The 24,929-nt window shown below is 40.7% G+C and overlaps 1 protein-coding gene across 1 annotated transcript; it reads right to left on the bottom strand.

The window, feature by feature from the left end:
• Positions 1-22,902: 22,902 nt before the first annotated feature.
• LOC142103855 (homeobox protein notochord-like) lies at positions 22,903-24,448 on the bottom strand. The gene is made up of 3 exons (XM_075188128.1): positions 24,103-24,448; positions 23,490-23,689; positions 22,903-23,058 (listed from the first exon to the last, which is right to left on the bottom strand). Exons 1-3 carry the CDS (start codon positions 24,446-24,448, stop codon positions 22,903-22,905), a joined length of 702 nt encoding a protein of 233 aa, XP_075044229.1.
• Between the last annotated feature and the right edge of the window lie 481 nt (positions 24,449-24,929).

Genomic DNA, 24,929 nt, shown 5'->3' with positions numbered 1-24,929 from the left:
GTGTGCAGGGGGGGGAGGACCCAAAAATGTTTGTGGGGGGAAGGAAAAGGACCCAAAAATGTGTGCCGGGGGGGGAGGAAAAGGACCCAAAAATGTGTGCAGGGGGAGGGAAGGAAAAAGACCCAAAAATGTGTGCAGGGTGGGGGGGGGGAAGCACCCAAAAATGTGTGGTGGGGGGGGAAGGAAAAGGACCCAAAAATGTGTGCAGGGCGGGGAAGGAAAAAGACCCAAAAATGTGTGCAGGGGGGGGGAGGAAAAGGACCCAAAAATGTGTGCAGGGGGGGAGGAAAATGACCCAAAAATGTGTCTAGGGGGGAGGAAGAGGGGCTGAAAATGTCTGCAGGGGTGGGAGGACAGGGGCTGAAAATGTCTGCAGGGGTGGGAGGACAGGGGCTGAAAATGTCTGCAGGGGGAGTGGAGAGGGGCTGAAAATATCTGCAGGGGGAGGTGAAAGGGGCTGAAAATGTCTGCAGGGGGGGAAAGAGGGGCTGAAAATGCCTACAGGGTTAATGAAATGTCTTACGTGGTATTTAAAAAATAGAGTAGCTTTGGGGGAAATCTTTTTTTGCGTGGCAGTTACATGGCTGCTCTCTGGTCTCAGCTATCACTAGAATATTAAATTCCAGTGAGATGGGGCTGGTAGAGGTAAATAATTTATTGACCACAAATGTTCAGATATTACTTATATATGCCTGTACAATGGGGTAGTGTTATGTGTCCATGATGGAGTGTTGTTTTTCTTTTAATTAAAGAGCCTAATCATTCAGGGTTTGTTAACATTTTGCAAGATAGTAAAATTTTTGCATTTTCAATACAGGACTCCAAATTTCCAGAAGCCAGCGGGAAGACAACAAAGCAGCAAGAGAGAAGAGCAAGAACAGGTAAGAGACAACGGCGCAATCAATCTAAGTTTGAATGCTGGAGAATGTTTCGGAATATTTATATTTAGGAGTATTACTATACATTGGGGGGGGGGGCAGTGGTAGGGAGGCACTGTTGGTGTATTTGTCTATGGTGACCGAAACGCTTAATCAATCCCTGGGTTTTCTGTAGTCGTTTTATGTTTTCGCACACAGTCGGAATAGTATGCTTTTGTAATTCAAGCAAACTGATATCGCGCATGGAGCCCACAGCAGGTGGGCCTGTGTGTTTTAAATGCCAGGGCTGATTTTTAGTCCCAGTCCGGCCCTGAGGGCCAGGGAGTGGTCTCGGTTGGGTGTGGTGTCGGTAGGTCAGCTTTATGATAGAAATGTACTTAAATCCTTTGAACAGTTGGTTGGGGAATTCTCTGTACGCAGAACAATGTTTTATTCTTACCTTCAGTTACGACACGCCCTAAACACACAATTTAAAGGGGAGACTTTGGTGTTTGGGGTGGATCCACTGAGGAAACAATTACAGGCCTTGGGTTATAGAAGTCTGATCTCTCGAATGTATTCATGTCTTCTGTATGAATCCACTGCAGATGATTTGGATGGTTTGAGGAATCAGTGGGAAATAGATATTGGCCCTTTATCAGACAAGGAGTGGGAAATGGTTACAGACAGTACTAAAGGTTATACTTCATCATTAAAATTTCAACAAATACAGGTGTTTATCTTACACAGGGCCTACTTTACCCCTATTAGATTGGCAAAATTTCGCCCGGATGCTACCCCTAACTGTCCGAAATGCAATTCGATCAATGCTAACTTTTGGCACCTTCTATGGGAGTGTTCATGTATACAAATCTTCTGGCGAAGGATCAGGAGATGTATTCAGGTTACTGGAATTGAAGTGTCTCTTAGTTCACCGGCCACTTGTCTCTTTGGGCTCCGATTGAAGGGGAAAGTTAATAAACTGACAAAAATGTACATTTCACAGTTATTGATGTTGGCTAAGGTCTGTATAGCGAGGCTGTGGTTGGCCCCGACGAGTCCCACGGTTAAGAATTGGAAGGCACTGGTCAATACCACCATAAGGCATGAGAGATTTGTTTATACTAGCAGACAGGCTCTGAAGGAATTTGAGAATATATGGTACAGATGGTTAGAGTCTCCATTCTATCCTATGTCATCTAGTACAGATGCTCTATCTACTTAAATGTATGGCTACCGCAGTTCTTATAATAAGTATCTGAGTCCATGTAATAAACCCTGCATGTGTAACATACTTATGTATAAGCATTTACGATGTATGATCCTGAATGAATATAGCACATTTATTATTATTATACTTTAATGTAATCTTGTAAATTCCGTCATTTAATTCCGATATGTATGTGATTGTTTTTCTTTTCTTTTTGTTGTTTAGTATGTTTATATCTTAAAAAATTTCAATAAAAATACTGGATTTAAAAAAAAAATTATCGGAGTCCTGGAATTCGAGCCATGGGCTCCAAATGGAGTAATATTCAGTAACTTTATCAGCAGATGAAAGTAAAAGCTCATCCATAACTCTATAAAACTCCAATCTCTGGAACCACTCCCGGATGGTTGGGGGGTTAGGAGATCTCCAATGGGTTGGAATCACTGCTTTTGCAGCCGAAATCAGATAACGTAAAATGTTTTTTTTAAACCTGGAAATTGGAACGTCGATCTTGTTGAGAAGCCAGAAGGCGGGACTATCAGGAACATCATCTCCTAATATTTCAGCAGAGACCTCCATGACCTTGGACCAGAAAGGTCTGAGTATCTCACAATCCCACCAGATATGCATAGTAGTGCCCCGGGCATTCTGGCATCTCCAACAGGAGTCAGAAACACCCTGGCAAAAGTTTGCTAGTTGGGCTGAGCACCTATACCATCTTGTAAGAACCTTGTAATTAGTTTCTATTATAGAGACACTAGCAGAACAAGCATGTGTGGTCTCAAAAATGGCTAACCAGTCTGCTTCACGGACCTGCTCTCCCAGATCTTGCTGCCAAGCAGTGGTGAATTTGGGTAAGGAGCTAAAAAGGATTTCTATAAGTAGTTTGTAGATTTTGGAGAGCAGGTGGGTAAGACAGCCATCTGCTAGACACCATGTTTCAAACGCTGTGAGGGCTCTAGTTATATCATTACGAGGTAATCCCGAAGTCAGGAAGTGCTTGAACTGGAGGTATCTCCAAATCTCCAATCCCGGAAGTTCCCACTTGGACTGGATCTCAAGAAAGGAGGACACACCGGTGGAATTTATCAGCTGGCCGACACGTGTAATCCCAGCATGCACCCATGTCTTAAAGGGGCCAGTTTGTACGCCTGGGGGGAAAAGAGGATTATCAAATAAGGGGGTCAGTGGTGAAATAATAGAGGAGAGGTGTGGAAGGATCTGAAGTCTGGACCATACTAAAATGGTAGGACCAATTATGGGGTGTCTGATGATAGGTAGTTTGCTTAACCATGAAGTAAACATGAAACAATAAAGGGATATATTTTAGGTGTGCCCTTTGCTTTCTGCTACTACTAACTTGAGTAAACTACATTTAGATATTCTGAACGTTGAGTGTCCTCACTGGAGGATGCTTATTTTCTCTAGTTTACTTACCCTTTTCATACACAAACTGTAAACATTAATTAATTAACATTAATTAACTCTAGAAGTCAATTTTGATAGCAGCCAATTAACCTACCAGTATGTTTTTGGAGTGTGGGAGGAAAACGGAGCACCCGGAGGAAACCCACGCAAACAACGCAAACACGGGGAGAACATACAGACTCCACATAGATAAGGCCATGGACGGGAATTGAACTCATGACCCCAGCGCTGTGAGGCAGAAGTGCTAACCACTTAGCTACTCCCTCCCTTGCCGACAAGTGATGGGAGCAGTAACCTCTCCAGTTACACATTCTCAGAAGAAATATTAAAGCTTATGACATTCAGAAGCCTCCAACAACCGTAGGTGTTGGTTATTCAAGACATAGACACACTGGCTCTCGATCTGTTGTCACTTGTCAAGATTAAAACTCCCTTCATGGGCTACACCTAAAATGTCTCACTGTCCAAAAAAAAGTTCCTAACTTTAAGAAAAAATTGAAATACAAGCGTAAGCTCACAACTTACACGATCTTCACCACCTCCAGACTCTGAACTAGAAGACTCACCGGCTCCGGAACTCGGTTCTTCGGCTGCCAAATTAATGATTCTTATTAAAAACTATGATCTAATCAGATATGCACGCCACGACTGAGGACTTCAGATCTGAAATATCTGAGCTGGGAGCCCGAATAGATGCAGTTAAGCAGAAAAACGACTTTATATGTCTGTACCAGGAAGCTGCAGGAAAATAGATTGTGAGCAGGCACAGGATCTCTTCAAGAGCACATGGAGGATCGGGGAAAACACTCCAGAAGAAAGAACATGTGAACTAAGGACATAACAGACACGGTTACCAATGAGGCATTTCCAAAACATCTTTAGGGCCATTCTCCAGACAGTCACCAAGAGATCATCATCATCTATTTATTTATATAGCGCTACTAATTCCGCAGCGCTGTACAGAGAACTCACTCACATCAGTCCCTGCCCCATTGGAGCTTACAATCTGAATCCCCTAACATACTCACACACAGACTGGTGATGGACTGGTGTCTTTTTTCAACCTCATCAACTATGTTACTATAACATGCAAAAAGGAAATTAGATTGGCTAAATTAGAGAATGAAAGGCACGTTGCAAAAGAAAGTAAGACAAACCCCAAAAAGTTTTTTAAGTATATAAATGGCAAAAGGATTAAAAAAGATAATATAGGACCCATAAGAAGTGAGATGGGTGAATTGATAAATTATACTAAGGAAAAAGCAGAGGTATTAAACACGTTCTTTTCTTCAGTATTTACCAGAGAGGAACAAATGGCAGGAGTAATACATAAAAATGGAAATGAAACCATGCCATTAATTAATACTTGGTTGTCAGAGGAAGAAGTCCAAAGGCGACTGAAGAATATTAAGATAAATAAAGCTCCAGGCCCAGATGGCATACACCCAAGGGTCCTTATGGAGTTAAACTCAGAAATAGCTAGACCGCTATTCTTAATTTTCAGAGATTCAATCTCATCAGGCTCAGTACCAAGGGATTGGCGAATAGCAGATGTGGTGCCGTTGTTTAAAAAGGGGACGAGATCACAACCAGAGAATTATAGACCTGTAAGCCTGACATCAATAGTGGGGAAACTACTGGAAGGTATTTTAAGGGACAGTATTCAGGATTACTTGGTACGCAATAAAATTATTAGTGGGAATCAACATGGATTTGTGAGGGATAGGTCATGTCAAACTAATCTAATTAGTTTCTACGAGAAAGTTAGTGGAAACTTATACCAGGGCAGGACAGTAGATGTGGTCTACTTAGATTTTGCAAAGGCCTTTGATACAGTGCCACACAAGAGGTTGGTTTACAAAATAAGGGAACTGGGTCTAGGAATCAACATTTGTACTTGGATCGAAAACTGGTTAGAGAATAGGGAACAGAGAGTTCTGATAAATGGAACATTTTCTAATTGGTCAAAAGTCTTAAGTGGAGTACCTCAAGGTTCCGTGCTGGGACCACTCCTTTTTAATATATTTATTAATGACCTTGGTGATGGTTTAGAGAGTAAAGTTTCTATTTTTGCAGATGACACTAAACTCTGTAAGGTAATAAAATCAGAGCAAGATGTAGCTTCTCTACAGAGGGACTTAAATAAACTGGAGGATTGGGCGGCCAAATGGAATATGAGGTTTAACACAGATAAATGTAAGGTTATGCATTCAGGGATCAAAAACAAGAATGCAATCTATAAATTAAATGGAATTAATTTAGGAGAATCTATAATGGAAAAGGATTTGGGAGTGCTCGTAGACAGTAGACTTAGCAATAGTGCTCAATGTCAAGCAGCAGCTGCAAGGGCAAACAAAGTATTGGCATGCATAAAAAGGGGCATAGATGCAAGGGAAGACAGTGTAATTTTGCCACTGTATAAATCGTTGGTAAGACCTCATCTTGAATATGCAGTACAGTTCTGGGCACCACTCTATAAAAAAGATAATTTGGAACTAGAAAGGGTTCAGAGAAGGGCGACAAAATTGATAAAGGGTATGGAGTCATTAAGTTATGAGGAAAGGTTAGCCAGTTTAGGCATGTTTACTTTAGAAAAGAGGCGTCTAAGGGGAGATATGATTACTATGTACAAATACATTAGGGGTCAATACGGAGAGCTTTCATGGGAACTTTTTACCCCAAGGACCATACACAGGACACGTGGTCATCCCCTAAGGTTAGAGGAGAGGAAATTTCACAACCAGCAAAGGAAGGGGTTCTTTACAGTAAGGGCAGTCAAGATATGGAATTCATTGCCAGGGAAGGTTGTGATGGCAGATTCAATAGATATGTTTAAGAAAGGGTTAGACAAATTTTTAGCGAAAAGGTGTATCCAGGGATACGACCGTTAATTTAAAATAAAGGATAGTAGTGGATATAGGGTAAAAATTGGATTGCAATATTGAGTCTGGGGGGATTTTCAAAATTGAAACAGATTGGCGGTTGCTTACTCTGGATTAATTTCAAATATAAGTGCAGGATCGCAGGAGATCCAAAATAGGTTGAACTTGATGGACTGGTGTCTTTTTTCAACCTCATCAACTATGTTACTATGTTACTATGTATGTTACAAAGAGAGACTAAGGGCAATTTTAATAACAGCCAATTAACCTACCAGTATGTTTTGGAGTGTGGGAGGAAACCAGAGCACCCGGGGGAAACCCATGCAAACACGGGGAGAACATACAAACTCCACACAGATAAGACCATGGTCGGAAATCGAACTCATGATCCCAGTGCTGTGAGGCAGAAGTGCTAACCACTAAGCCACCGTGCTTCCCATAGATACAGTAGTCTGCTTCCATTTTTTCAAAAGTAAAGTATGATTTGATATCAGTGGTTAGAAACACACCAGTTATTTCCTATGCAGGTGACTTGGCTCCCTCCATCTTGACATTTAATTAACACTACTCAAGCGTTGGACAATCATAAACATACGCTATCAATGGGACTTCTCTTATCATCTGCAAGTCATCCACAAAGGCAGGAGACACACAGTCAATACACCGGAACAAAAACTCTTAAAACTCTGGGCATTTTGGATGCTCCATCATCTCTTTACAGCTCCAAAATCTAGAAAGGCTCCATGTCCAAAGTGATCTACCGCCTGAAAAATCCGTAGCCATTGAATTAGTCGGGACCCCGATCCATGTTTCAGATATTGGCTGATTTCACCCTTAAATGTCAACCGTTTGCAAAGTTATTAGCAAATAGGCAAACATCAGTAATAACAAGCCATATACATCCCGACCAAATAAGGCTTATACCTGGTGTCGGCTATAAACAATTGAAAAGAACTTTGATAGGATAACGTGGCCATTCATGGTGCTAACTCTCCAGACTATGGGCATCATGGGGAGTTTTTAGCGAGTTTTTGCAATCCAAGCGTATCTCAAGATACGTTTTGATTTCAATCTGGGTGGAAACCCGCTCTGCCTAAACCGTACTTAACGGGCATACGCAGTGCTGAACCGTGCAAGATATGCTATGCAAATAAACCGAACATGAATTGGGCCCATGGTACTTGGTCCCATCCCATCTACATGCTTTACACCCAAATTCATTGCTGAAGAGACTGTGAGCACGAGGACACTCTGTCCTATATATGGTGGAACTCTCCCAAGGTTATTCCTTCCATTGTCTTGTTAAAACAATCATGAGTGTTCTATTCCCTTCTTGCCCTTCATGGTCCCTCCTTCCCCTTCCTCTTAGTGGGATCCCCAAGCACTTAGCAGACCTAATTGGGCACATCTCAAGCTCGGCCAACTGTGGTTAACTGGAGCAACTCCAATCTGCCCACTCGAACCTCAGTCATTAAATAAGTAGCATATTACTCATCTTGAGAAAATCGTCAGCATACTCCATGATACAGTGGGTCAATAAATTAGCTCTCAATTGGCTGAATATGATGAGGCCACACAGTATCAATACATATTAGGGCTCAAGTTTACTGTGTAACCGACCAGATAGAAGCCTCTAACCTCCCCATCCTGTCCTCACCCCTGTGCTCTTAATCACTTTGGCTCAGATATTGGGGCATCAAAGAAATCCTAAAGATCTGTCTTACATAACTCCATTTGTGTTTTATTATCTGTTTTATTACAAGGGTGTCTATAGTGGGTCCTTTCTAATGTAACAATTATACACAGCTGAATAGCACCCCACAACTTTCCCATTCCGTTCTGTGCCCCCTATGACTGTTATTATTGAAAATATCAATCAAATATTGTTAATAAAAAAGATGTTTTGATGGATATGCAATTAATTCATATATTCAAGTAATATTATAATTAGCAAATCCTTAGTGAAAAGCAACGTAGAATTAATAGTGGGCCACATAACCAATGTCAGGCAGCTGCAACTAAAGCCCGAAATATCATTCATACTAGATTGAAAATAAACTGGGGTCTTGTACCAGATCAATAGTAAGGCTGGGTACATACTACAGGTTTTTCAGCCAATTATCGGGCCAAAATCCTGGTAAACGACTGCTTGGCCCAGTATCGCATCAGGGTGTATACTTGCACGATGAACGACAATCGTTCCAAAGTACTGATGATTTCAATCGTTTCATTTGATTGTTCAGCAGAACTTAAAATCTCGTTCCAGCCGCCTTCTGATCCTGCAGTGTGTATGCACTCACACGACTGTCTGCCCAGAGAGAGAGTAGGAGCCTGTCCCTGTGTCTGTGTTGTTAGATGTAGAGAGTGCTGTAGGTGGAATAATTCATCCATTCGTTCTGAGACTGAATATTTAGTTTCAGAGTCACAGAAATTTATAATGACTTTGTGGAAGAGTTTATTTCATGTGTACCCATTGCAACCTATATTTACACTTTAGTCATAGCCAAGAACCTTGTTATTGTCTTATATGATATTGCCTGCCTGGGGCCAGATGATGGATCATATAGCCCAGCATATAGGAGTCAATAGCCCAGCATATAGGAGTCAATAACCCAGCATATAGGAGTCAATAGCCCAGCATATAGGAGTCAATAGCCCAGCATATAGGAGTCAATAGCCCAGCATTGCAATACTGCGTGGACATAAAACAGATTCTGCAGATTATTTTTTATGTGAATTGAAATAAAAAACTTTGATGAAATGGTCATAAAAATTCAGTTAATCACCTGATGCGAGAATCGGTCTCTGAAGATCAAAACTAAATACTCCAAACTCGAAGATCATCTTCCAGGACCGATATGACAACTCACAACCTTTGTCCTCTGTACCTAAAGAGCTACTTCCTAATCTAAATGACAGATTACAGTTGTATTTTAAAAGATTTGTGGTACCCTGAAATCCAATCAGCTAACTTTACCTTGGGTTTAACAATGGCTTCTGGTGATAGTAGAGTAACCCTAATGGTATCTGTTAGGACTTGGAGCTGATTGGCCAATACTTGTGCAGTGATTGCTTCCATGAGTTGGCCCATTATAATGTAATGTCAAACCCTCCAACATTTTTGGTGGCAATAACACAGACAACTCCAGCTTTTTTCCTAAGAGCAGGTTTTTTTTTTTCCTTTACAGTTCTTGCCCCCAGAAAATCTTCACAAAGTTGCAAGTGTTTATTACTGGCTATAAGAGTATAAAGAACAGGCAATACGCATGGTAGTCAAGTCAAAGACAATGTTGGATAAACGAGGGTGGGGTGCAAGAAGGTAGAGCACCTGGTGAATAGATGGGGACCAGATGGACGAGTTCTTGATATTACCTTACAGAAAGTACATACTGATAGTGATAAAAGTACAGAGACTGCCCAGCAAGTCACTAAGTGGGATGGAAGTTCTTAGCTATAAGGACAGAGGGTCTGATTCATTAAGTAAAGTTAAGTAAAAAATAAGTAAGTAAGTAAGTAGTCTCCTGGACAAATCCATGTTACAATGCAAGGGGTGCAAATTAGTTTTCTATTTTGCACATAAGTTAAATACTGACTGTTTTTTCATGTAGCACACAAATATCAACTTTGAATCTCAGTGTACAAATAGGCTATCATGTATTTGTGTGATACCTGAAAAAAGTGACAGTATTTAACTTATGTGCAAAATAGAAAACTAATTTGCACCCCTTGCATTGTAACATGGTTTTGTCCAGGAGACTACTTACTCAATTTTTTTACTTAACTTTCCTTAATGAATTAGGCCCAGATTGTCCATGTTTTAGAATTATTACATTTTTTTTGGGGGGGGGGGGGGCAATGTGACCATTTTAAAAAAAATTCTAATTGTCAACACTTATAATATGACATCAAAATTGTTGTTTTTCAACATATAACAAAATTGTCAAACATATATTATGATAAAGTCCCTTGTGACAATGTCCATGCATTTACTCAGATCAAGTAAAGACTGACACAAATTGACTTTGATTTTCATATAAGTTCAACTGCAATATACACATATGTTTTTATAACACACGGCATGCATATAGGTTCTGTTCCACCGAAATCTTATGTGTAGTCGTGTTTAACTGTGTCACACTTTTTTGTGGTGGTATGATGACATAGTTATTATTATTATTATCATTTAATTATATAGCGCCACTAATTCCGCAGCGCTGTACAGAGTCCCTGCCCCATTGGGGCTTACAGTCTAAATTCCCGAACACACAAAGACAGACAGGGAGAGAGAGAGAGACTAGGGTCAATTTGTTAGCAGCCAATTAACCTACTAGTATGTTTTTGGCGTGTGGGAGGAAACCAGAGCACCCGATGGAAACCCACGCAAACACGGGGAGAACATAAAAACTGCACACAGATAACGCTAACGCCATGGTCAGGAATTGAACTCATGACCCCAGTGCTGTGAGGCAGAAATTCTAACCACTAGGCCACCATGCTGCCTCGATTAGTATTGCCACCTCACAGCGCTGGCACCATCTGGCCACAGGCTATGTGTGGGATTTACATACCACCCAACTTTCCAATGAGTCGGGACTAGGTCAACGAGTAGGAGAGGGGGGTTGTGGCCACTTTCCTGTGGGGACATGGCATGCAACGGGGTCTTCCAGCACCACATCCTCACCCTCCACCCCTAAATCGGAAGTTCTTCACATGGGTTTCTCCAGAGTGCTCTGGTTTTCGTTCACAATCCAAAACATACTGGTAGCTTCATCGGCTTCTGACAACTGTGTGTGCTAGAGAATTTAGACTGTAAGCTCTGTTGGGCAGGGAATGTTATCAATGATTAAACTTCCTGAGCAAGGCACTCCATAATATTTGGGAACAGTAAGAATGAAGGACAATAATAATGAATGCCCATCAATAAGATCAATGATATCTACAGCTACCTCTATTTATAAAACAGATGACAGACGCTCAACGAGGAGTGACTGCATGTAACAAAACCATTCCAAAAAAATGAATCGGAGAGTTCACTGGAAAATTCAGTTCGCACCTTGACAGTAATTTAAAAAACAAACACAGAACACATAGTAGTGATTCTAAAACACCGTGATCATACAAGTGTCACATTTCACTCCTAAGTATTAACACATGATAATGAGGTGGAACTGTCCTCTAGTGCCCCTGTGTACATTAAAACCAGACGGGGAATCCACACCACAAACTGCTCTGTCTGGGACACTGAGTGTGAGGGATTCCTCCAGAAGCTGACTGGTTTGCTAATTACGCTCATTGTAATTAATTACTTATCGGTCCCACTGTGACGAATATTCTCAATGACAAAAAAACAAGGGTGTGAAGAGAGATACTGGAAGGAAGTGAGGGCCCAACACCATTATCTCAATTCATGAGGGTAGTGATTAATTACAAAGTAATCAGAGGTAGCTGGTTATAGAGTATCCACACTTGTGGTATGAGGTTGTCACATAACAAATTAACAACAAATCTGGAAATTAATGACTAATATACCAACACATTGTCACCTGGAGTTTATAAGGTGTGTGTATATGGAGGACGATAAATGACATATGGGCCTGGGGCTTAAAAGATAAGGTTACCATTGTTGAAAGGGTTTATTTACACATTGGTCATCGATTTCTTCATTTCAGTTAAGTTGGAATTTCTTGAGAGCAGGACCCACAATCAAGTTATGTTCCTCTACTGTAACCAACGTTTATTTATTTCATCCTCCCACTATACAGTGCAGGGGACTATGTTACAATTTTATGAATACAACATAATAATCATCATCATCACTATCACCATCATCACCAACATCATCACCATAATCACCATCATCCCCATCATCATCCCCATCATCACCATCATCCCCATCATCCCCATCATCATCATCACCACCATCACCATCACCATCATCATCACCATCATCACCATCATCATCACCACCATCACCATCATCACCATCACCATCACCATCATCACCATCATCATCATCATCATCATCATCATCACCATCATCACCATCAGCATCACCATCATCATCATCATCATCATCATCATCACCATCATCACCATCATCATCACCACCATCATCACCATCATTATCATCACCATAATCACCATCATCATCATCCCCATCATCATCACCATCATCACCATCATCTCCATCATCCCCATCATCATCACCATCATCACCACCATCACCATCATCATCACCATCACCATCATCATCATCACCATCATCACCACCATCATCATCACCACCATCATCATCATCACCATCACCATCACCATCACCATCATCACCATCATCATCATTATCATCACCATCACCACCATCACCATCACCATCATCATCATCACCATCATCATCATCATCACCATCATCACCATCATCATCATCATCATCACCATCATCATCACCACCATCATCATCACCACCATCATCACCATCATCATCACCATCATCATCACCACCATCATCACCATCATCATCATCAACATAATCACTATCACCATCATCATCATCCCCATCATCATCACCATCACCATCATCATCATCACCATCATCATCATCATCATCACCATTATCATCACCACCATCATCACCATCATCACCATCAACATAATCACTATCACCATCATCATCCCCATCATCATCATCATCATCATCATCACCATCATCACCATCATCACCATCATCCCCATCATCATCCCCATCATCATCCCCATCATCATCACCATCACCATCACCATCATCATCATCACCATCATCCCCATCATCATCACCACCATCATCACCATCATCATCATCACCATCATCATCACCATAATCACTATCACCATCATCATCATCCCCACCATCATCATCATCATAATCATCACCATCATCATCCCCATCATCATCATCACCACCATCATCACCATCATCATCACCATCATCACCAACATCATCACCATCATCATCATCATCACCAACATCATCACCATCATCCCCATCATCCCCATCATCCCCATCATCCCCATAATCATTCCCATCATCATCACCATCATCACCATCACCATCATCACCAACATCATCACCATCATCACCATCATCCCCATCATCCCCATCATCCCCATCATCATCACCATCATCACCACCATCACCATCATCATCATCACCATCATCATCACCATAATCACTATCATCATCATCATCCCCATCATCATCATCACCACCATCACCATCATCACCATCATCCCCATCATCACCACCACCATCACCATCAGCACCAACATCATCACCATCATCACCATCATCCCCATCATCCCCATCATCATCCCCATCATCATCCCCATCATCATCACCATCATCACCATCACCATCACCATCATCATCATCCAGTACTGAACAGATTTTATCCATTTCAGCATCAACTTGTAAATCAAAACATGGCTGCTAATAAATAATTAGTCAATAAGTGGAACCGAAAAATGAAGAAGCCTAAAATATGATTTTGGAATGAGACAATTTAAAAAATAACAAGTTAAACAATTTCACTTTCTAACCTTTTTTCCCTTCAGCAGTATTGTTATACGACATTTTCTAGGCTGAATCTCAGAGGAAAATCGGGTCCGCAAAACAATGTGCCCCCCCCCCCAGATTTAACCAGCCCGTGCTGAAAAGGGCTATTCCCACACCCCTGGATTGGTGGGTGTTAGCTAATAATAATAAATGAAACATTAAAAACATTTTGTCCCTAGTGCACTACACTTTACATGCTATAAACTATAAACTGTTTGGGCATGCTGGCGCTTGTAGTAATACAAGCACCAGCATACCAATGGCTTCCAGTGTGTGATGGAACTTGGGGAACCACAAGTGCCAGCATACCCTGGCACACAGGGCACATTGTGACCTGTAGTGCACCAAGGAAAAATTAATTTATCTGAAATAAAAACACCCCAAAACATCCCTCGTTCACCCTCTTTATTTGTCACCTAGATCCAGGCTCTACATCTGTAATAAACCCAGGGATCCTGGGCTTGGCAAAATATAGAAAACCCTTGTACGCGATGCACAACCAGCTCCTAAGAGCTCCCGTCGCAGATGAGCTCTTAGCGGTGATTCCATCATATATATTACTCGGTTTGAGTCCAGGGCTTGAGTTCAGGCCGTGGGAAACCCCTGTGTTATATATATGACTGTTATATAACTGTACGCTAGTAAAATAATCCAAATATCTAATATGTGCATGTTCAAACGTTAATGGGTATCTACTATCTACTTGACCACATGTATGATTTTTTTTTTGTTATACCGACTGTCCGGTGCTGCAGGAACATCCATAAGCGAGTGTTTGTTTCTAACACAGGAATTGATTGGTCAGAGATGGGAATCTAAAAAAGAGCTGTTTACACCGCCCCTTCTGACTCTACCCAACTACTTCTATTGGCTGATGCAAACTTCTGCGCCTCCGCAAACGCCACAAATTTGCTTCATAGACCTATCGGCTTTGGCAGAAATCTAGGAGCACTTTCAGAGCAAATGTAAAAGTGAATGGTAATTTGTAGAGACTTGAGCTTCTCTGACTTATATTTCTGTGTTTTACAGATCATTAATCCAAAAATAAGTGGACAAATGAGAGAGACTCTGTATATAATAAAGTATATTTGCTCTTTAAATCGCCTTTATAAACATCACTCAGAGATCAAAGTCCTGTCAAGCTGTAAAATGTACATTCTGGTCTCCTGCATTGAATCCACATGACATTGAGCAGCTGGCAGCTCCTCTTTGAATGATATCTCTCAGTTTATTGTCATAGGTGTGAAGAGCCAGTCACATTGTCCTCAGATCACAGGGAGAGACAGGTCCTGGTTCTCCATCGGGAGGTTTCTCCTCACACCTCTTGCAGAGACCAGAGAGCGGAATGTTCAACCTCACTGTTCATTGTTATTGAACAATAGAGGATTCCTTTGTAGTAGACCAGCTGAGCAGGTGAATAATAACACAGATCTATACTGCACTAATACTTGGATATCTGGAATGCTCTTAGTTAACTCCCTATTCGTTTCTCAATTCATTATCTTCTTCTTTATTTCTTTGCAACATTCACAAAATATTCTCAAATTTCTATGTTCCTGCTGAAAATGTGAAATATTATCTCATGTTTGTATGCATGTAATTATACTCTTATTATGTATAGAACTGGAGAAGTTGTTGGTGCATTACACATCAATCACTTCTATCCATTTCTCATATATATCTATCTCATATCTATCTATCTATCTATCTATCTCATATCTATCTATCTATCTATCTATCTATCTATCTATCTATCTATCTATCTCATATATATCTATCTATCTCATATCTATCTATCTATCTATCTATCTATCTATCTATCTCATATCTATCTATCTATCTTATATCTATCTATCTATCTATCTATCTATCTCATATCTATCTATCTATCTATCTATCTATCTATCTATCTATCTCATATCTATCTATCTATCTATCACATATCTATCTATATATCTATCTATCTATCTCATATCTATCTATCTATCTATCCAATATCTATCTCCTATCTATCTAGCTATCTATCTATCTAGTATCTATCTCATATCTATCTATCTATCTATCTATCTATCTAATATCTATCAATCTATCTATCTATCTATATATCTATCTCATATCTATCTATCTATCTATCTATCTATCTATCTATCTATATATCTCATATCTATCTATCTATCTATCTATCTATCTATCTATCTATCTATCTATCTATCCAATATCTATCTCCTATCTATCTATCTAATATCTATCTCATATCTATCTATCTAATATCTATCAATCTATCTATCTATCTATCTATCTATCTATCTATCTATCTATCTATCTATCTCATATCTATCTATCTAACTATATATCTATCTATCTCATATCTATCTAATATCTATCTATCTATCTATCTCATATCTATCTATCTATCTATTATCTATCTATCTATCTATCTATCTATCTATCTATCTATCTATCCAATATCTATCTCCTATCTATCTATCTATCTAATATATATCTCATATCTATCTATCTATCTAATATCTATCAATCTATCTATATATCTATCTCATATCTATCTATCTAACTATCTCATATCTATATATCTATCTCATATCTATCTATCTATCTATCCAATATCTATCTCCTATCTATCTATCTAATATATATCTCATATCTATCTATCTATCTATCTATCTATCTATCTATCTATCTATCTATCTATCTATCTATCTAATATCTATCAATCTATCTATATATCTATCTCATATCTATCTATCTATCTATCTAACTATCTCATATCTATCTATCTATCTCATATCTATCTATCTGATATCTATCTATCTATCTATCTGATATCTATCTATCTATCTATCTCATATATATCTATCTATCTAATATCTATCTCATATCTATCTATCTATCTATCTATCTATCTATCTATCTATCTCATATCTATCTATCTCATATCTATCTATCTATCTAATATCTATCTATCTATCTAATATCTATCTATCTATCTATCTCATATATATCTATCTAATATCTATCTATCTGTCTATCTATCTCATATATATCTATCTAATATCTATCTATCTATATATAGCGCTGCGGAATTAGTGGCGCTATATAAATAAATGATGATGATCTATATATCTCATATCTATCTGTTCATTCTATTTTAGCTCCATGAATCATATACATAACTGCAGTATAAAAAGCAGTGTCATGAAAATAACGGTTATTTACCAACCTATAAGCGTAACCCCGACATAAATGCTCTTTTGTGATGTCACACTCAGCTTATGAATTTGTGGGCTCAGATGGCGACGTTTGTGCTGGTTAGCCCTGCCGCTGGGAGGCGCTGGATCTGCCGCTAGTGATACTTGACGTATAAGGTGTATGAGCGCGTCTATACTTACCAATATGCATTCACAACATTTTGTAGGACAAGATTATTTAAATGAAATTAAAGGATTTCAAGGGCATATTTACCGAGGAGGTTTCCGGTGTACAGGGGGGGGGGGGGGGCTGCTGTTTTTATGCCCCCAAAATATTTTGCCCTGCACTGGACAACAATTCCTCCCTTTACCAATCTCTTCAGTGGTTCTGACAAATGGCAAAACTTTCTTTCTGATTTTAAACACAAAGCCATTCAGTCAAACTTGCTTTTTGATTAAATTTACATGTTTAAGATGGGCTTAGCAGCCTCTGGCTCTCCTGCGGACATGAGACATGTGGGCAGCACAGTGGCCTAGTGGTTAGCACTTCTGCCTCACAGCACTGGGGTCATGAGTTCGATCCCTGACCATGGCCTTATCTGTGTGGAGTTTGTATGTTCTCCCTGTGTTTGCGTGGGTTTGCGTAGGTTAATTGGCTGTTATCAAAATTGACCCTAGTCTCTCCCTGTCTGTCTGTGTGTGAGTGTGTGTCTATATTAGGGAATTTAGACTGTAAGCTCCAATGGGGCAGAGACTGATGTGAATGAGTTCAGTGCTGCGGAATTAGTGGCACTATATAAATAAATGATGATGATGAGACTACAAGTATCAGCATGCCACATCCTTTGTCTTGTAGTTCGACCCTCAGTTTCCTCCCTCTGTTCTGATGACACCTTTGTAATTTCACGGGTGGCTACAAGTCTTCTCTAGTAACCAAAATCACCTGAATAATATAAGTTTACCATGTCACATGTTATGTCTGGTTAATAATAACCCTAATTACACAGGTCATTAACCAAGCACTAACATACCGATCCAGCACACATAGGCAGAAGGGGAAGAACAACCCAAAAGGTCTCCTGCTGTCTGGTGATCCAATCAAAAACATTGATATGTTTGGATGACAGTAATCATCCATTTAAAATGTGTGTTGTAGTCTATGATGAAAACATTAAGGGGTATTTTACTAAACTGCTGGTTTCAAAAAGTGTAGATGTTGCCTATAGCAACCAGTCAGATTCTAGTTATCATTTATTTAGTACATTCTACAAAATGACATCTAGAATCTGATTGGTTAATATAGGAAACATCGACACTTTTTAAAACCCACAGTTTAGTAAATATACCCCTAAAAGTTTGATTGGACCAGGAGCTCTTAGGAGCTAGTATTGCGTCACTTGTGAGGGGTTTTTTATTTTGCCAATCCCAGGATCCATGGATTTTTTATAGATGAAGAGTCTGAACCTAGGTGAGCAATAAACAGGGAGAATGAGGAATGTTTTGGGGTGTTTTCTTTCAATAAAATTATTTTTAAGCTTGTGTGTGTATTTTATTTACATTTTTCCCTGGTGAACTGCTGGTCCCAGCGGGCCCTGCGTGCTAGGGCTTGCTGGCACTTGTGGCTCCTCTAGTGCCAGCATGCCCTGCCAGCCATGGGTATATGCTGGTTCTTGTAGTACTATAAACACCAGCATGCCCAAACACTTAATGGCAGCCTGGGCATGTTGGGACCTTTAGGGCACCATGGACAAAATGGATTTATACATTTAATTAATATTACCCCACACCCAGAACCCTAGTGCTATCAGCATGGGGCTGGTTGAACCCAGGAGATGGGAGGGGTGGCAGCATTTTTTTTTAGCTGCCCCAATCTCCCTTAGGATTCCAGCCCCATGTTGACCAGTGTAAGACAGGCTTAGTATTATGGCAGTGGGACCACACGCTGGGGCACCAGCCCAGGCTGACAAAACTTAGTGCTGGTAATAGTGAATTTGGGGAAACCCGATGGTAGTTGTCCCCGTCCCCCCCCCCCCCCTATTCGCACCAACCTAGGCTGACGGCACTATGGTTGGTTATCATCATCATCACCACCATTTATTTATATAGCGCCACTAATTCCGCAGCGCTGTACAGAGAACTCACTCACATCAGTCCCTGCCCCATTGGAGCTTACAGTCTAAATTCCCTAACACACACACACAGACAGACTTGGGGTTCTATTTATTACCCTTTTTTTTTTCAGTAGAAACTTTTCAATCCTCATCGCATAGATGCGGATTGAAAGATTTCTCACATTTAGTAAAAAATCTACACAGGAACAGCCTTTTACTTGAGTCTGCTCTTCTCCTCCCTGTGCGGTGCTGCTCGCCCCTCTTTCAATCCCTGTGAGCATGCGCCGACCGGTAACCTCGGGCATGCGCACAGAAATCCCTGAATGAAGAACCTGAGACATGTGACAGGGAGGGATTATGTGATCCCTCCACACATGCGCTGTGCAGCTCTGCTCTTCGGCTGTTTTCACTGAAAGTTTTCAGTTATGTTAATGTGCGCCAGCTTGAGCTGGCGTACATTAACATGATTGAAAACTTAGTTTTGGTCATTGGTACATAGCGTTACTGGACACTCCCCTTACACTTTTATGGGCAGTGCTCAGAAAAACGAGAGAAGCAAAGCAGCAGATATCTGAGATATCTGCTGCGATGCTACAATGATACATAGCTATTTAGCGGTTAATACCCGAAAACTGTTGTTTTCGGGGATTTACCGCTAAATTACAGGGGGGAGAGCTTTGATAAATAGGCCTCATAGAGAGAGAGACTAGGGTCAGTTTGATAGCAGCCAATTAACCTACCGGTATGTTTTTTGGAATGTGGGAGGAAACCGGAGCACCCAGAGGAAACCCACGCAAACACAGGGAGAACATACAAACTCCACACAGATAAGGCCATGGTCAGGAATTTACCCCAGTGCTGTAAGGCAGAAGTGCTAACCACTGAGCCACCATCCTGGTGTTTTATTTTTTTTTTGGAGGGGGGGCTGGGTCACACTATGCACCAGGGGAGAAGCACCTGCAACTAATATGTCTCCTGTGGCTACTTCCCCCTCAGCAAAGCAGCTTAAAGCATGAATACACCCCTTACTCTGCTAGGCTCACCCACTCCCCCCCCATTCCGCCTAAGCGAGGAGAGACAGAAGATACACATCAGTCTGAGAGCAGACGGAGACGGCTCCTTGTCTACTGCGCCTGCACCAAAAGCACTCTTTGAAGTTGGATTTGCTTCCACTCTACATAAGGCCCATAGTGTTGATTAACCATCTGTCTAAAGTTATGAATGGCAACCAGTGACAAGAGAAGAGGAAAAGGCTCTAATTGCAGTCTGAACATCCACAAACAACAGAAGATCAGGGGATGTGGGCTGAACCATATTGTCCATCAGTGCCTAGTGCCATATTTCTGTTCATGTCCAGCCCAACAAAGTGACCTGCAAGCAGCAATGTATGTAACTGCAGCTGTTTCAACCAAGCAGTTTTGTTTTTAGATATAGCTAGGCAATGGGAGCTATAAGAGGAGCCAGGACACCCCAATTGTACATACCGGCAGCTGTATAAACCATGGGTTAGCACGAGACAACACGGATTACACTGCAGCCCGCAAGACCACCCTATCAATGCAAGTGTCCTAATGAGCCCTAAAGGAACCATCCTCCATTTTTTTCCTTTAAGAGAGCAAGTAGCGGCTGCACGGATCACCCAGGATCTATTTGCAAGTTGTGTTTTGAAGCAAGTAAAAAAAAAAAAAGTTTCATTCAACAGTTTTTATTAAGCTAGATCAGTGTTGGCTAACATGTGACACTCCAGGTGTTGTGAAACTACAAGTCCCAGCATACCCTTCCAGCAATAAGCTGCTATATATTGGCAAAGCGTGCTGGGACTTGTAGTTGGACACCTGGGGGTAAATGTATCAAGCTGAGAGTTTTCCAGCGGGTTTGAAAAGTGGAGATGTTGCCTATAGCAACCAATCAGATTCTAGCTGTCATTTTGTAGAATGTACTAAATAAATGATAGCTAGAATCTGATTTTTCAAACCCGCCGGAAAACTCTCAGCTTGATACATTTACCCCCTGGAGTGTGACAGGCTGGCCAACACTGAGCTAGACAAATATGCTGTGAGTTATAGTGAAGCCAGTGCCAAAAACTCACAGAATAAGCAAAGGTGGAAGAAGTGCCCAATTCGGGTGCCCAGTTTGCATTTAGCTTACTGTTAAATTTCAAATGCTTGCCTAAGCAAGTCCACCCTCACCCCTAGCAGAAGAATGGTTTGTCCAGTTTATAGTAGAATTGCATAAATCAGTTTTATTTAGATCAGTCTGTTTGGGTTCGAAAAATACTCCTAGGTCACCCATCCAATCATTGGTCTTTCTATCTACTGAAAAACAACACTCTCCCCACCCACCATTAGCACAATAAAAGTTTCAAACCATTAGACATAGAAACATCCAAGACATATAAAACACACGACACTCAGTGTAAAAGAGTAAAAATTCTTTATATAAAAAGCAGATCAAATAAATAAATTACAGTATCAAATATGTTTTATATAAATAAAATAGTATGTACAGTCATTACAAGTTATCCTGGCCTGTGGCAGATGAGCCCCTTGGTTTCTGACTCTTGGAATCAATACATTTGGTAAGTGAGAATTAAGAGGTTGACCAGAACTTCAATACAATCAAAGCATTGTAAAAATTAAGCACTGAAAGTATCCAACGGGGCAAAGGAGGTTTGAGCCCATGTAGATTTCCAGAAAGTGACTTTTTTTTTTTTTTTTTTTAACGGAAATCATAAAATAAAAATGATAAAAAGGGAGAAGTAGGCAGCCTGTGACTTAATCTGTGAATGACCAGAGTGCTGGGCCTTTAAATTAAACCACAAACTAGGTCCCAGGCTGCTAAGGCCTAATTCGATTTATATATCATTAACCCATGCAGACAAGGAGACTACAACACACCGCACTGCAATGTGTCCACCCCTAGGCACATAAAAGTTTAAAACAAGAGATAAAAAACATCCAGTAGTACAATTACTAGAAGTGATTACAGTAAAATAAGGGAGGTATGATATACAAGTTACCTTATTATACTTAATATTGCAGCACCTGGGTTTTTCGTAAAAAAAAAAAAACAAAAAAAAAAACCCTCCCCATGGAAGACAAGTAAAGAAAATGGATCATTCTTCTGATCCATGGAGCCCAAAAATACCCGTGTCCCTTTCTCATACACCCCAGTCTATAAAAATAGGACACCCAAGTGCTGGGTCACGTCATTCAACTTCAAAGAGAATCGCTCAGCGAGATACAACTTTGATAAAGAAGAGAGTTCTACAGAAGATCCTGGTCAACAATACATAGGAGGTGCAAGAGTCCATCACGCAACCTCTGGTCACTGCTAGAGTCACCTTAGAAGAACCTGGGACAATGGCAGGACCATGGTCTTCATATGGCTTGGAGGAAACCGAAAGAGACAACTGGTATATGGTCACCAATTTCTTGACCCTTTATATATGCCCATTGCTTTGTCTTGAGTGCTTTTCTTTTTTTTTTTGGCAAAGGAGAAGAACTTGATCCTTGAAGTTTTCAGGTTACTTATACTAGGACTAATCATCCAGTTAGACTGAAGAGTCAAAAGTTCTAGTGGTCAACAACAGAGAAGATGTCAAGCTTAGTCCATGAAGTCTAGAGTTCTACATCAACATCATCTTCCATCTCTCTCTCATCTGTAAGATCTGAGCTTTCTGTGGGGATAACCCCATATTGGGAAAGTTTGGCCTTCTTCTGTTCCAAACTCTGCTTCCTCCACTTAATACGACGGTTCTGAAACCAGACCTTCACCTACAAAGCAGAAATGAAAAGGAAAAAACAGAACTTTAAAAGGACTATTCAGCCAGCAGCACTCTCATGTTAAACACCCTTTCAATCAATGGATCCACAAAATGTAAATGCTATCAACAAGGATGTTTAGGATCAAAACACTGTGAATGCATTTACAATTTATAGTAGCTTTATAAAGTCCCACAAAGTTTGAACACCATTGTTCCACAACAGCTGGAAAGCCACAGGATGCCCAAAACTTGTTTATACAAAACAAATAGTTTATAGTAATAATACCCTTCAAAATAATAAGCACAAAAAAAATATAAATAAAGTTTCACTATACTAGCATAAACAATAAACTATTGAATATCTATATGAACTAGGAATTATTACTATGCAGACAGATCACATGTTAAAAATCACAGTGAAGACCTGAAGGTGCCTCTTACCTGAGTTTCTGTGAGGTTCAATGTGGAGGCAAGGTCCACCCTTTCTGTGCCCACCATGTACTGCTGCTTCAGAAACTCTTTTTCCAGCCTCTCTAACTGCTCGGGGGTGAACACAGTCCTGATTCTCTTCATCTTACAGGGGCCTGTTCTCCAAGACAGAGACCCAATGCCTCCGTTGTCACAGTGTGTGTATGCAACACCTGCGAGAGACAGAAGAGGGCGCCATGAGCACATCCAATGTATATACAGCACAAGTCAAACATTTACAACTGCTGTGTCCAGAATAAACGCTTAATAGCTAAACACATGCAACAGTGTATACAACTTCCATAGGTCTGGTTTGTCCCGTTTTTACGCCAATAACCACTTTAACATGTACAGTATATATATGTATATGGGACATATTACAGAGGTAGGAGATCTGTTGTGTAGAACTACAAGTCTCAATGTCTTCCAGTCATGCTGAAACTTGTAGTTCCACAGCCCTGATGACTGCAGATAATGTCTATTGGTATGGGCACATGCAAGAAAAAAAATCTATGCAAAGAAATGCGTAAAGGCGATATGCATATATCCATTTATTAAATACAGTCTGGCTGGAGTCAGCACTTACCCTTGTCCTTGCACAGAGGGTCAGAGCACAGGCAATCTCCTCTGGGCACTCCGATCTGTTGCTGCGGCTGCATAAAGTTGTTGTAGCCACCTGTCGGCTGGTAAAGCCACACGGGAGGGTAGGGCATGGGGCCATAGGAATACCTATAGGACATCGCAGGTGGAGATGGGGGCCGCCAGCTCGGTCTGGCCACCGTCGCTTTGGAAGCTGGTTTATCCGGTTTGGAAAGTATGGATTCAATGTTGAAGGAGAGTTTGGGGCTTCTCTGCATCTCAGTAGCCACGGGCATGGTTGGTGGCTGAGCCAAGTGGTGCCCAAAGCCTGGAAAGACTGGGTTGTACAGCATGATTGCAGGAATAAGCCAAAATATCCTCAGGTAGATGTCAGTGTGAAGTTGATTATCCAAGAGCCACAAACATGGGGTGTTTGCTTGTAACAGGTCAGAGGTATAACTGGCCATAGAGGGGGAGATCAGCCTTATATTCACCTTCATGCACTCTGAAATGCTAATAACTATTAGTATGCAAATCGGAGTTAGCAGAGCATGGGGGGGGGGGAGAGTGTTCACACTCCCCAGCTCTTAACAAACAAAACTTCACTCTGCCTGAGGGGAGGAGAAAGAGGAAATGACCAAGTCCACACCTCCCCATCACAGGCATGGAGCAGGGCTTCCTGACACCATATCCATAGACACCCCTTCCAAAGACACCCCTTGACCTTTCATCGCATCTAATTAAAAACTGCAACCTGGGTCTTTCAAAAAAAACAAAACACCTCTATCATTATTTAATTACATTTATTATATATTTATTTTATATTGACAGCAG

The sequence above is a fragment of the Mixophyes fleayi genome, chromosome 1 (genome assembly GCF_038048845.1).
Source record: "Mixophyes fleayi isolate aMixFle1 chromosome 1, aMixFle1.hap1, whole genome shotgun sequence".
Lineage (NCBI taxonomy): Eukaryota > Metazoa > Chordata > Amphibia > Anura > Limnodynastidae > Mixophyes > Mixophyes fleayi.
The sequence above is the reverse complement of the archived record's forward strand: the minus strand, read 5'-3'. Positions and strand labels throughout refer to the sequence as shown.